This window comes from Trachurus japonicus, chromosome 15 (genome assembly GCF_045865225.1).
Source record: "Trachurus japonicus isolate A0001 chromosome 15, Traja_1.0".
NCBI lineage: Eukaryota > Metazoa > Chordata > Actinopteri > Carangiformes > Carangidae > Trachurus > Trachurus japonicus.
Window position 1 is genome coordinate 17672161 of NC_140921.1, and position 15379 is coordinate 17687539.

A 15379-nucleotide genomic window follows, 5' to 3' on the forward strand; every position below is an offset into this window, starting at 1 on the left:
CTGTTCTGGCTGTGGGACTGTGGCTGGGGGGCTGAGGGAGAAAGAGGTCGATCCTGTTAGAAAGCCAAGATGCTGTCCTCTCCCTTTCAGTGACGTCCTGGCGGGGGAGGGAGTCTCTCTCTCTCTCTCTCTCTCTCTCTCTCTCTCTCTCTCTCTCTCTCTCTCTCTCTCTCTCTCTCTCTCTCTGTCAGGAAGACAAATAGCCCCAATTTATGAAATAATATTATCACCCTGTGCCGTCAGATTGTTTAAGGTGTTCAAGGTAAGAACATTTTTATTACACTCCCTTTTCCCTTTCTGACAGAGCAGTAGCAGCTGCAGCATAGTATAGGGACCAGTATAGGGACCTTTCCATTTTATTATAATTAAAAAGCTCATAATGCAAAACCCTTAATTTGGTGCGGCACCTCTAGGTAATTGTTGCTCAAATTCTCGTCTTGTCTGTGTTGAATGGTCCCAGGAAATCACAACTCTTCCCATCATCACTATACGGTGGTTTGAAGATTACGCATATCTTCGTTTCCTGTCTCGGCAACCCGTGGATAAGATAAAATGCAGCGACTGTGGGAAATGAGATAAAATTGGCAGCGTGAGGAGGCATGAAGAATATAAATTTAGTGCAGTGTGATTTATTTATGTTCCCCCAATTTGAGAAAGTTTTTTAGGATTTTTTTTTGGTGACTTTCCCTTGACATTGGGTCAGTATTTCCAAAATAAGCCCTGGGTTTAATATTAATTATTAGAAGTTTGCTTCATTGAAATTCTCCGTTTCTTTTGCGCAATTTAATTTTAAATAAAACAGCAATGACGCTTAATTAAAAATAATATATTTACTGATTAAAATGTGATTTAAAATTGACACAATAATAATAATTGGAAATACAAATCTTTGAATAATAATAATAGGCTAATTATCACCTGCTTGAATTGAACAAGTTATTGTAATTACTCAGAAAATGTTTTTTTTTTTATGTTTAACGTATGACTCCAAAAACAGAAGTCACGGATTCACTTATGGTTCTCAGTCTTCACATGTTCCCAAATAATAATCAAAAACGGGGTCATCTTTAATGTAGAGTTCCTCTTTGATGTTACCTGTGCGCCAAAGGCCGAGCTGGCTGAAACGGGACACCGGTCTCCTATCTGTGGCCAAGTGCAGGCGCCAGGGTCTGAAGGCCCATTGCTCCTTAACCGTGTGGAAAGAAAAGGAGGGCATGCCGACATAATCTCATCCGCTCACCATCAACAAGGCGCTGTTTAGATTAGGGCCGCTCCCCCTCTCCCCCACCCCACCACCCCACCTTCTTCTGCTTGTTCTTCTTCTTCTGGAGATCCCTGTCTTTTAAAATTGTCCATTAAAGTGAAGTGGGGAAGCAGGAGATGGAGTTACGTCTGCGGAGTAAATAGGTGTTTTTCAACACAAAGGCTAAAAGCATTTCAAACTGCACCAACACACAGAGACACTTCGTGAACATAATGGCCAGTCTTCTTCAACATTTACTTATATGGGCAACAGTTCGATTTTTTTTCTTTTTTTTTTGAGTTATGTGGAATGTATTGGTTCATCAGAGTGCTCCAACGGGCCTGTGCACCTCATCAATTAGTCCCCCAAATATTTACCCCGCTGTGTTTATTGTACAGTGATTCAACAAGACAACAGACCAAACACAGTAATCAATGCGCGTTACATAACGAGCTGCCTGATTTGAGATATGAGCTGTTTACGCCTGGACAGGACCGAGGTGGAACATGAAAGCTCTGGGATGCTGACTCACACCAGTTTGCTTAAAATGTCATCTGAAAAGCTCACCCTTCTTATTTTTTCCCCCCCGTCAGATTCAAAACCTCTCGCGCTCGAACGGCAGCAATTAGTTTCGTGTGCACTCGCGCGCTCACGGCCTCGCGAGCCCTCAGCTTGACCATCAGCAGTGGTCCTTCGCGTGCTACCGGCACAGCCCCCCCCCAATCCGAGAGTGGCCAAAGCCGAGGAGCGTGTTTACGGAGCGGAAGAGTCTGTTTCCTGCCTGTAACAAAACCCAGACTCTCAGTTAGTGTCAAGGAGCTGCTCGGTGCTGAGTGCGACTCTGCAATACATCATCTTCATTTCAGAATCATCGCGATAAGCCGAGTAAGGTCAGGCCCCCAACACACGGGTCAGCAGCAGGGAGAGGCCGCGCAACCCCTGGACACATGTATACTGGGCAGAGGGAGAAAAGGAAAAAAAAATAATTAGGTAAATAAAAAACACCTCTACCTCTGCAGCAGTCAAATTTCAATCATTCCTCTCAGTACACTTTGTTTAAAGTTGGTGTCTTGCCAGGCAGCCCCGAACATGTTTCTTCTTGTTCCTCTCCTTCTTTCTATCTCTTGCTGGCTAACCTGTTGAAGCAGCGTCTTCTCTGCAGAGTGGCAGGTGTATAGTCATATCTGTGGTTGCAGGCCTCAGAAATCCAGTCCTCCTGGGAGACGGAGCTGCACCGTATAGGGTTGAATGTTCTCTAAAGGCAGTAGATCCCTGAACACAAGAATGGAAGCTTGATGACTCGGTAATGACAGCAATTATCTTTCCTCCTGCTTCTGTAAAGCCGAGGGGGGCGGGCGGTGTTTTACTGCACAAGTAAACTTTGCATAAAGAAAGCGTCAACACCTCCTGTAACTGTGGGTGCACTGCACAGGCCGTGTGTGTGAGTGTGTGTGGTATTATGACATGACACAGCTTTGTGGAGAAGCACTTAATATCTTCCAACAGAAGAGCTGCTTGTTTACAGGTGTTACCATAACAGCCTGGATGTTTGATGAGGAACTGAAGTGTGATTGCTCTCTTGTCTTACAGTGCTCACGATAAGCTAATAACAACAATAGACTGTTACTGTAGGAGAGTAGATTAGCTCAAGTGTCTGCACGATCTGTTTTCCTCGTATGCGAGTCCAAGAGAGGGTCATTCAATGGGGTGTGAAAGCTCTTCCCGTGAATCTTGCGTTAGGAGAGCGTGTTGCAAGATGGAAGTGATGAGGCCATAAAGATTAGAGGACCTTTTAAAATGTAGCAGAAAGCACAATTGCATGCAGAGTGTGCTGGCCTCATGTAGTGCGCTTTCCTTTTTCCTTTCATTTCATGGTCATCAGTAGGAATGGCAAAGGACCAAGCTGTTGTGTGTCTGTAATGGCTCAGTTCTTCTAGGTCCCGGAAGGTGAGTCTTATCAGCAGCCCATGTGATGGTGTCAGTAGCCAGGACCTAGACCGTGCTATTGTGCCCCTGCCTGGGCCCAAGTGACGGATGACAGCGCCTTCTCACTGGAGGAAATGAGGAGGCCAGAGGCGAGCCCGGGGCCGGATTTTTTACCAAAACCTTGTTCTCACCCACTTACCATCGGCTCCGAAAGTGCCAAATATTCCACAATAGTGGGCCGAAGGTGACGGCTAACTTGAATGTTGTCACAGTCCCCCAGGGCTCATTGTGTTATCCAGGTTAGAAAAAAGATACATGGTTTTCGTTTGAAAGACCGTGACAGGGTGATGTGTTTAAAAACTGAAGCCTCGTTCTGTGTATCAAGGGTCTAACTTGGAGACCATGAAAGGAGGAAGTGAGGTCAGGCCAGTCTGGGTCTCCTGGCCTTTGGCCTCCCCTGGGTCTCATAAATTAGCCTGCTGTAATTCTCTCCCAGACGGCCTTGCCCCAGCAGGTGTGTGTTTGTATATACGAGCGCTAACAGGGGGATGTAAGGGCTGTAATGTCGGTGATCTACGGTGTTGGGAATGTAGTTTGGGAGGAAACATGCAACCTAAATATGCTTATCCTCTCCACTGCCACACAGTGCACGTAGATAAAGACACTGCAGGGAGGCGGGTTTTCACCGAAAAGGATGCGTTGGCCCTGAATGTTCCCTCGTGCTGCTTTGTATGTTCTGTCCTACTTGGCCAGAGCTGGTGAAGAAGTATTAAAAATATCAGAGGGTTGAATTAAGTTCAGCTTGCTGCTGCAGGGACTTTCTCTAACTCGCCAAAGCAGTAATGGCTCTCTTGGGAAAGACAATGTTGCTGTAAAATAAAAGTATGCATGCATCCTGGCTTCAGGGGTAAACATCCTTGAGGGGAAAATGCTACTGTCTCTCCAGCAACCATGGTGGCGTCTTTATCAATCTGACAGTTTGTTTTGGCCAAACTCGGCCTCTTCATGAATAAAGTTTAATATTTTTGTAAACAGTTACTGTATAAAATACCAAGCGGTTCAGTTTCGATGTCCAGTGTTGCTGTTGTGTTCATAACAATGGCCGTTGGTATTGCTGTATTGACAATGAATGTTGGTGTAAACACTGGGAGACTGTCCTTCAACTGGACGACTTCGGTCCAAGCCACAGTGTTGGCAGGCATCCGCTCTCATAAAGATATCGAGTCCCTGTTCTGTAGCCGACCCTGGACTCTGACCTCCCAGTGAATGGGAGAGTGGAATCAGATAACCTCCTCTGTGTAGATTAATAAAGTGTGACATCGTTAGATATCATGAAAGACACGGTGGGGTTTCTTGTCACCCAACATTTTTGTGGGTTTCAGTTTGTTTCATGTAGACAAAAAAAAAAAAAAAAGCAGTCGGGGTAAAATTGAGACATGAGTCTTCCACTTCCTGTCTTTGTTTCTTAGCATGCATATTTGTATAAAGCTGAGGCCTGGAGAGCCTGAGTTGGCCAAAAGACAACATCAATCAATTAGAATAGCAAAGTGTAGACCTTGTGTTTGTGGTTCCACCCAGCCTTATGGGGAAAAGGCCATATCTGTGAAAGGCAGTGAGTGACAAGCAGGTTTTAGTAGGTATTATCATCCCTGTCAAAAAGTATGATCAAAATAAATTCGAAGATCAACTATTTGAGCTGTACCAACTTATAAATACAATCATTATACAACAAAATTAATTGAAGGTGAAACAAAATAGTTATTTTCGTTTCTGTTTGACTCCTTTGTAACACACTTAAAAGTGTTTTTATACTGTAAATGCAGTTTAATGCTGATTATTAAAGTCAAGGTGGAATAAATTGAGACTCCCACAAAAGCATTCAGGACCCTCCTTCCATTTTTTTCTGCAATGGCAGCCAAAACAAAACTACAGAGTGGAGTACACTAAACAATATAGCTGATGTAGTGATATAATGTAATGATTTTTTAGCTTCGTCTACCATGTGGTTACAATTGACAGTCATGTTTTCATACTTTTGGAATATAGGTGATGGTGATGCTTTGTATTTTCAAAGTTATTATATTATAAGTATTATCTCAATAATTTGCATTTGCCTTTAATCTGATTACACTCGTCAGGCAACTGTTGTCCCTCGGATAGTTATCTTTACTCGTGTATGTCCAGGTCAACAGACTGCACCATATTCTTGGTCTTGTCTCACATTTGACTGCAAAACAAACCTGATTTCATGTTATGATAATCAAATGGAGCACATAAAGGTATGTACACAAGCTTACACAGACATACACACGTATGCGCTGCTGCAGAATGAAGTCAGACACACAAGAGCGCCGATGTCTGTTATTGCCTGCATGCTCCATCAGTCACTGGACTACACAAGGAGCAACAGGGAGGTCCTGTGCTCTTTGTTGTTGCTGTGTCTAGTCCCTTGTTAGAGAATTGATGACACTGTCTTTGGAAAACAAACAAGGCGGGAAGCTAAAAAGGTGGTCACTCACCAGAACTCTCTGACCCAGAGACACAGAGGCCATTGCAACATGTGAGCAACGCTGCAACAGCCCCCTAGGAATGTGCAGCAGTGTGTGTGTGCACACGCTCCTGTTTGTGTTTCAGTGATACCACAGCTGGAATGTGACTGTCTTGTGCCTGAATGTGTGCCTTTGTGTGTTCCTGTGTCAGTGTCCTATAGCAGCAACGATAACCTGCATGCAAAATGAAAACACTACGATAAAAGAAACCCTGTTGACCCAACTTTATTTTTGTCATATATTTGCATTACACTGCTAGTAGATGCCAAAATAAATGTTCCACAAATCAATGTCAAGGAAATGCAGAAAAGGTGCCTGTGAATGTTTGGCTGACTAATGCATTCATCTAGATGTGACACACTCTCCCTGTGGGCACTGTCTTGCCAGAGGCTACTGCTGTCACTCCCTGCTCTGACTCACACTTCACATCACAGTCCAGACCGTGGCCCTGGGGCCTCCCCACTACGTACACACCAAACCCTGCTCTGGCCCCCGCAGCGTTGTTCTGGGAGCTCAAATCCCATAATTGCAGGGCTGACAGTGATAGCTAACATGCTAGACACCCTCACCTGGTCGGAAAGAATGAAAACATCTACTGTCAAAGTGAAGCGAGGAGATGAGTGGGGGTGGTAACAGGTATGGGGAAAGTGAGTAACATCTGGGACAAAACGGGTGGGGAAAATAGTAACTTAGTGCTGTATGATAACTGGTGTTAGGATTACTGGTTACTGGTTCTTCTTTTAAAGAATCGTTTTAAAGGAGTTTACAGTGCTTTAATATAGAGCATTCATTTGTGTATTATAAGTAAGACTAACTGATGAATTTTAAGCCTGATGGAATTTGTTGTGCAAACTAAATTTTTTTTTATTTTTATTTTTATTTTTTTTTCAATTGGAAAGGATGTTACCACACCACTGGTGTATTGTTTCTTTATAACAATAGAAACAGTTCCCTAGTAACACATCCAGGAGACATTGAGCTATTGGCATTCATTTAAGATAAGGTTTTTTTTTGCTTGCCTGGTGATTATTCATCCAATAATGACTGTGTATTTTATTTTGTCAGTCTCCACAATCTAGTGGGGAAAAAAATAAGCTGAAAGAAATGCTGATGAAAGTGATGAGATTGGACCGAGACAGTAATCTGGTAAACCATGTAAAACCAAAAGAACAAGCTGAAAGACGCTCAAACACTCTGTACAGATGAGGGGAAGTGCAGAGTTTGTCACTATGAATGATGTGTTGGTAAGGAACGTTGATCAGTTCAGCTTTAACTATATAAACTTCCATGAAATAGCCTTCTCTTAATGCCATACAAGCATTAAATATCAAGCATTAATGATTCCCCCCGAGACATGGGTTTAAACTTTGTGTTTAAGATTTATCTTTTGGACAAAAAAGTTTTGGACAAAAACATTTGATTCCCCTTACAACTAATTAAATAATTATCAAATTAAAAAAAAGATAGGCTACTATGAATATTTTAAATTTAGTTAATAAAAAAAAATTACCAGCTGGACATAATATGAATTTAAAAAGGAACTACAGTATGCAAGTCCGGTCACTTTTCCTCTGTGTTGTTAACCCTCCTCTCGGCCATGTGCATTTGTTTACAATGAAGCCAGCTAGAAATCAATCAACAGAGCTAGATAATGTTATATAACATATACAATGTTACGACGTATATGTTTGTGTAGTTTTATCTGTCATAAACAAGAGGGTCGGAGGCTCTGATCTTACAAGGTTGGTTTTCAGCCAAGAGAGCAATAAGTGACATGCAGTTGAAGGCAGAGAGCCTCCATTCTCCCTCGTAACAAGTTAAGACATTTATTAAACCATCACAATTACTCCTAAGCTTTTTAATTGAGGTAAAAATGTAGCTACAAGCTACAAATCCTGCATAGTTCCTCTTTAATTCAAGAGGGGGACTCTTGAATTAATTAATTTATTATTGGTTTAGGTGTGCTGAATTCAAGTTTCCAGATCACGCTTATATGTTGCATGTTGAAGCATGTCTGCTTCCAAACTGGCTGTAATGTGACAGGATCATACATAATATGTTCACATGTTAAACTGAGATAGAAGGTCAGACCAGGGAAAGTTTGGCTCTCATCTGGAAATGTGAAAACAGCTTAACTCTGCTCATACATCATTCTGCAGTGAAAGTCAAACATCCAGAGGGCATAACTATAAGCAAACCACACTGGTACTGGCACATTTTTAGTCCGGATTTTTTTAAACGTTAATAAAAAACATTAGATATTTGATGCATTCTACCATCACTATGCTTCATAGATTCAACAAAGGCAAAATCTTAGTGACAATGCAATTAAAACTCAGTAAGAACTTACTTTTAAAAACAATTTTCTGATCATTTAAAATAGCTTGTTGTACAGAAGGCTATTAGCCTATATTTATTACAGCTGGGAATTATTATTGCAGAATCAGTAACATGTAAAAGACATTTTATTTTTGTCGTGTAAAAGAGCAAATTTGAACTACTTTATATTCTATAAATGCATACTTGATCATCTGATCATGCGTTTTCTGTGTAATACATGCAGATTAACGAGTATCTGTGGTTATAAGTAAAGCTACCAGATAAATGTAAGGCAGTAAATGTTTAAAATTCTGAATTAGCCTACATTTGTTACTTTCCAGCACTGAAAGGCATTAGTTATAAACTGTCCTATAAAATACCCGTTATCAAAATGTGGGACTATATTAACGTGTTTCACCATGGGTTTTTAATCACACAAACTAGGCTGAGCCATGCGACGGCGCGTCTTTACTAGAGAGAAACCTTAAGAGCCAGCACTGAGCCCCTGCCTGAAAAGCTTTCCAACACAGTCACGCTCCTGGTAGATGTAGAGCAGGAGTGGAGTGGCCTTCATTTATCAACCACTCCTGCTCCTGCAGACAGCTGTGGGGAGAGTACAGAGGAGCCGGCATGTTTACACCATAGCTCAGCAGAGGCCCTCAGGACAGAACAGATGAAGATCCTTGCATATTGTCATTTACACAACCTTACATGCACTCACTCAAATATTGTGCTCTGTGTGCTGTTTGAGTTCAAATGATGTATGTGATAAGATGGGTGCTCTCGCTCTCTGTAACAGAGCTTCTACCTAGAAAGACGAAGTCATGTTAGATACAATTAGGCTCTGGTTGTATATTATTTTATTATGAATAGAAAACATAAAGCTGCAGAACAAACTCATACCATCAATGGCTCTGCTTTTTGCCTACTGGGTATCTCTTGATGCAATCTTTAACAAGGTTAGGGCGCCATCTTGTGGTTATATCCTGTACTGCAACAAAATCCACGACCCACCCACTCCCAGCGCTGGACATTTGTTGTGACATTTGTCAGTCAGCCTACGCGAGCATTCATTGGTCAAAACCTCCGGTGAGTTTGTTTTCTTTAACTTTGACCCGACCGGAATCAGCGCAGGGATTGGCCTCGAGGACACATCTAGATTTCTATTGGTAAATCCAGTCACACCCACTTCACATTCCCCAAAATCCAAGCTGAAGGTGAAAGGCATCTTTCATCCCGGTAGCTGACTGGATCGGTTGCTGCTCGTCGCGTATCCTGCAACAGTGTCAGTGAAGTCGGTACGTTATCCAACCATGTCGGTGTTTTGTGAAGTCCCTCAGGCAGCCCCCGTGGCTGTCTTCAAGCTGTCGCAGGATTTCAACAACGACCAATTCCCCAAGAAGGTGAACCTCGGAGTGGGAGGTGAGTTGAACCACAGTCCAGGCTGAACGGCTGTCAGTTCGCCAGCCATGTTGGTTAGCCATGGTAACGGTATCGTGGAGCAACCACTCGGTCTAAGCTAACGGTAACAGTTAGCCTAGCAGCAGAGGTAACTTAGCTCCAGCCGGTGTTGGGCTGAATACTGAGACCCGTTACATCCAGTGACCTGCGTTTATTTCTCACCATTTTTCTGAAGCAACATAACATTTCCGAGATTATAATGCCTTAATATTACCCAGATAACTTAGTGATTAAAAACTCTGGTGTTAGACGTTCATCATTATCGACGTATATTTTATACAGTTGATGTGGAGATGTGGTCACAAAGCCTGGCAGCATTAACATGCAGTCAGTCTGGTGGACTACGTTACACATAGGTGTGACACCTGTTGAATATCTACAGTAGTTATACTAAGTTAGATAGGTGTCTATGAGTTGTAGCTTCTGGATAACGTTTATTATAGTCATTGTGATTTATTATAGCCGAACAGAATCACTTGCACAGGAAGATTGTGCAGATAACTATCGGCTTGCTCTATTTCATCACACCCTGTTGAGATTTTATAGTACAACTGATTGTTCCAGCCCCCCACCCCCACCTCCCAAAGTACTGATTGCAACTTTGTTGATTGTTCATTGTTATATAATCATGTAACAGAGTAGAGTCCTTTATATTCCTGTCCTCACCGGTCCCCTCTCTTTTTCTCCCTCTTGCCTCAACTCTGCAGAAATAACCTGTTCTGCTATGGAGTGGACTAGAGCCAGTCAATTGGATTACTGTTGCCTCATGGTGCAACAACAGGCTAGTGGCAGGAGTTTTAATATGTGTGGCTTAGGCCTGCCTCTCTCCTGAAGGAAACAAGTGGCATTTCAGCCCTCAGTTCAACTGTTTTCTGTGTTAATCTGAAGTAATAATCCTTGCTGCTAACATCGTAGGACAGGAACAGTGTCAGAAATGTTGCTTAGGTCTGTTGTGGCAGTATTTCTGCAGGACGAGGCTACCTGAGTCTCATGATTAGTACGCTAGGCTGAGGCCTGATAATCCCCCTCTCTCTCTGCACGGCACAAGCTGCGGATAGTCACCAGATACTGGGCAGCTGGGAAATGTAGGCCACCCTAGGTCTTGTGCCACATCATGTAAAATGCATGTCTAGAGCTTGAAATAAGGAGGTGCTTACTTAATAATTTGGTGAATATGAAATGAGCACTTATTCTGCTAATTCAATTATCAGAATAATTGATTATTCAATTGTTGCAGCTGTATAATTTAATGACAAAACCAGTTTAAGCTTCTTAATTGTGAGGATTCAGGAACGAGTGAATTGCATTTACAACTAGGCCTATGTTACATTTTATAGACAAAAATGATTGATTATGAATTTTAAAACCATTTGGCAGAATAATTGGTTATGAATAATTGTTATTTGCAGCCCTTGACAAGGCAGATTAAGACAGAACTTTTAAAGTGGTTAAGAGGAGAAAGAAAGTCACCCTTACACTGAATTATATTCAGCCAGCCTGTCAGCTATTAGTGAGCTGTAGAGCAAGTGGTCTTTAGTCTGTTCTGAGGATAAAAAGGCTATTGTATACTTAGGCCCTTATCAGGTGGTGACATGGAGTACAACCAGCTAAAGCATACAACAGGTGAAAGTGCATGTTTGTTGCTTTATCTTTTGAAGTGATGACTCCAGGGTCAGTTTTACACAGGTCCAAATCTATCAAGTTTCCTACAATGAAAAAGCGCAGTCAAGAGGCCTGTTGGTTGTACTGTTTGAAAGATACAGTATATGTTTCTTAATGTGAGTCAAGTCTCAGTGAAAAATGTTAAATTTAATTTTGGTTTCTTCAATTGTTCCTTACAGCCTACAGGACAGATGAAGGACAGCCATGGGTTTTGCCAGTGGTGAAAAAGGTGGAAAAGATCATTGTTCATGATGACAGGCTAAACCACGAGTACCTGCCCATCCTGGGCCTGCCTGAGTTCAGATCTGCAGCTTCCAAGATTGCACTGGGAGACGACAGTCCTGCCGTCCAGGAGAACAGGGTTTGTGTGCTGAAAGACCATCTGATGTTTCAGTTTCCATAATCTGTTTCCATTCAAACTGACTATATGTGCTGTTTGTGTCTGTCACTGCCAGGTGGGAGCTGTCCAGTGTCTGGGAGGTACAGGTGCTTTGAAGATGGGTGCAGAGTTCCTCAGGCGTTTCTACAATGGAAGCAACAACACTAAAACACCTGTCTATGTGTCTGCACCTACCTGGGGTACGCTCATGCAAACACACACACCAACAGACTACACAGACTACAGAAAGTAGCTCCTAATGCAAGGACTTTGCTCTTTCATTACAGAGAGTTCCACTGATTCACTATAGACATTAGAGTCAGGATGTCAGTAGAGTGTTTTATTAATAAATGTCCTGTTACAACTATCGTGATCAGAGGTATAATTTGTTGTTGAGGCATTAATTAAATCATTTCCAGTGTTTTATTGAGAGGAAATACAAACAATGACATGAAAACCTCCTGTTTTAGAAAATCACAATGCCGTATTTGCCAATGCTGGCTTTGAGGATGTCCGTCCATACAAGTACTGGGATGCCGAGAGGAGAGGCCTGGATTTGGCTGGTTTCCTTGGTGACTTAGAGGTAGGAGTGTGTGATAGAGACTCTACTAAAGTAATTTCAGCTGTTTTCAGTATGAGATAACATTACCTCTATGTCTTCCCTCTGTTTCCTGCAGAGTTGTCCAGAGCACTCCATCTTTGTCCTGCACGCCTGTGCCCATAATCCAACTGGCACAGACCCAACACAGGAGCAATGGCAGCAGATCGCTGAAGTTATGATGGTAACATGGCTACACATGCATGCATGCACACAAATACACACCAACACAATTCTTGTTCTCCGTCACCACGATCACAAGTGTCAGTTAAAGCATAACATAGTTCATGCTCAGTATTATCACAGTGTGGTGACTGTCATTTTTATTTGTTCTTTTCCAGAGGAGGAAGCTGTTTGTCTTCTTTGATTCAGCTTATCAGGGCTTCGCCTCAGGCAGCCTGGATAAAGATGCCTGGGCGGTCCGCTACTTTGTCTCAATGGGCTTTGAAATGTTCTGTGCTCAGTCGTTCTCCAAGAACTTTGGTCTCTACAGTGAGTAACACTCTGGTGCACCGAGTCGAACCTATCACACTTAAAAGAGAGTGATAAAGAGTGACACTCCTTGGATTGTACCTAACCACAATGACACCCACAAAGTGTTCCATATAACCTAATTTCACCAGCAGAATATAGGGTGGGGCCTTTCACCTAGATGGTGGTGCAACTTATTTTTTTTAATGGCACTTTGACCAACAAGATATGTTAGCCCTTGTATACAATCTTTATCCACATATACTATATACACAGCACACAGCTAAAAATAAATATTGAGAGAAAAGGCTTTCACATTTAGCAAGTTGTAGATTCTCCAGAGGGGGAGCTGTTTAGTCATTTTCATAGCAGTTTTACACAAGCCAGTCTTTGCCATTTATATGGCAGGTTGTAGTAGTAGTAATTTATACAGGTACATCAGATATAAACATATAACTGTCACCACTTATAATATAGATAAAGTCATGGCTACAATATTGTTTAATATATGACCTGTTTGTCCCATCAGATGAGCGCGTGGGCAACCTGACCATTGTGGCTCGTGATGCAGACAACCTGAAGCGAGTTTTGTCTCAGATGGAGAAGATCGTCAGGACCACCTGGTCCAACCCGCCGTCTCAGGGAGCTCGCATTGTCGCCCTCACTCTTAACTCACCTGAGCTCTTCATGGAGTGGTCAGTTCAAACTCTCCCCATAAAAAATAACATTTGCAGCAGTGCATGAGGAGCAACTCATAAATACAAAGACAAATGTGTTATTTGTTATGGAGTTTCTCTCATCCGCTTTGTTTGACCCCAGGAAGGACAATGTGAAGACCATGGCTGACAGAGTGTTGTTGATGAGAGCTCAGCTCAAAGCTAAGCTCCAAGCTCTGGGGACACCAGGGACATGGGACCACATCACAGAGCAGATTGGCATGTTCAGCTTCACAGGCCTCAACTGTAAGTACAGAGACCACACATACATCCCCATAGAAAATAGTATATCTGAGGAAAATTGCTGCTCTCGCTCTCAAAAAATGCTGACCTCATCTGGTGTATTTCCTGCAGCCAAACAGGTAGCATATATGGTGCAGGAGAAACACATCTACTTGATGGCCAGCGGTCGCATCAACATGTGCGGTTTGACCACCAAGAACATCGACTACGTGGCCGAGTCCATCCACGAGACAGTCACCAAGGTCCAGTAGACGACACTAACACTGACCCCAGTTCTCAACACCTCCTCCTGCGGTCCTGAGCCGTCCTCACCCCAGGGACAGTGAATGTAAGCTCTCATTCGCACAAGTGGCTGCGTTTCCACCCCCTCCTTCTCAGTGTTTATGCTAAGCTAAGCTAAACACATTCTGGACTCAAAGATGGTTTAGATCCCCCCCTCCATCCTCTCATCAAACTCCCAGTGAGAAGGAATTTGTATTTAGTAATCATTCCTTAAAGTAATTATGTTCTTAATTTATCCTACAGTTTGCTATGTGTTGGTCACCTATTTACATTCTTTTTCTTTTTCCACTTGTTGCGTACTGTTAGGTCTGTGTCCTTTTACCTCAGTGGTGCTGACTCCTACCTGCTAAAATGTTTTAATGTCACACTTTTAAGATTCATCCATTCCAAGAGTGAAAAACACATTTCCAATTATATTTAGCCCCCAGTGATTAGTATATATGATTAACTGCTGGTAAGAATGGCTATTAGTTATTAATATGACCACATCCACTCAACATAGCTTTAATCAAAGGGAGGACTTTTGATAAATGTCGAAAAGTATTTACCACCTCTGTCATGAATGAAGTAGCTGTATTATGTTTATTGCTGGATGAACAAGACATGAGTGTTCTCAGGAAGATATTTTTAACTTGAAGTATGTAATTTATTAATTATACTGTCCACTGCCCAAAGGGGTTATACTAATTACCTCACTTTTAATTTGTATTTATGGACCTTATTCCAGTTTGTATTCAACAAGCACTAATAGCACTGAGCTATCCAAACAGGTGTGGAGACTCCAGAGTGAATCAGTGTCTGCTGTCAGCTCAATGTTGTGATGTTTCTGGTTCAGTCAGGCACCTGCCGGAGAAAGTTTGCACAGCGAATGTCTGCACTCTTATGTAAGACCATCATGTCAGTGGCACAAACACACTAATGATCAACCAGTTTGCTGCTGTATCACTGTGCACGGTACACTATTGAAACAGTCAGATTGTGTTTAGCAAATGAATTTAAGATGAAAACAACCTCACCAGACTGTGAAACGACATGAATTAACTTCTCTAATAAAGAATTATAAATAGTATGTTTGTATTGTTGTCATATATTTTTGAGTGATCAGAACAAACCGATTAAAAAAACACTTCCGTGTTCACACTTTGTAGTTTGAGTCAGACAAATAAAAAACAGCAGAAACAAAAAGTAGAAAATAGTCATCCAGTCAGTTTATTAATAATTTAATTTTTCCCATGTGTTGAGCATATTTCATATCTCTCTCTTGGTATCTTTGGGTAGCTTATATAATCATCTGAATTTCACATTACAAAATGTAACATTGCCTGTTTATCCCAAACAAACAATATATCGGTTCCTTACAAATATAAATAAATATAAATAAGTGTAAACCAACTGCAAAATTCTCTGAAAGTATTTGGCTGTGAGAGTTTCTGATTCACACAAATCCTCTCGCTCTGACTCTGTTGTCAGATCAAAAGACTTCCCGTTGGGTGTTCTGTGTACATAGAAGGGTCAATGTGAATAGCTTAG

The 15379-nt window shown here is 42.0% G+C and overlaps 1 protein-coding gene across 1 annotated transcript; it reads left to right on the plus strand.

Moving 5' to 3' along the window:
• Window positions 1-9263: 9263 nt before the first annotated feature.
• got1 (glutamic-oxaloacetic transaminase 1, soluble) lies at window positions 9264-14918 on the plus strand. Its single transcript, XM_085800108.1, has 9 exons — window positions 9264-9459; window positions 11340-11521; window positions 11616-11739; window positions 12010-12122; window positions 12217-12321; window positions 12479-12629; window positions 13138-13303; window positions 13428-13570; window positions 13679-14918. Exons 1-9 carry the CDS (start codon window positions 9351-9353, stop codon window positions 13816-13818), a joined length of 1233 nt encoding a protein of 410 aa, XP_085656234.1. The 5' UTR covers window positions 9264-9350; the 3' UTR covers window positions 13819-14918.
• Window positions 14919-15379: the final 461 nt, after the last annotated feature.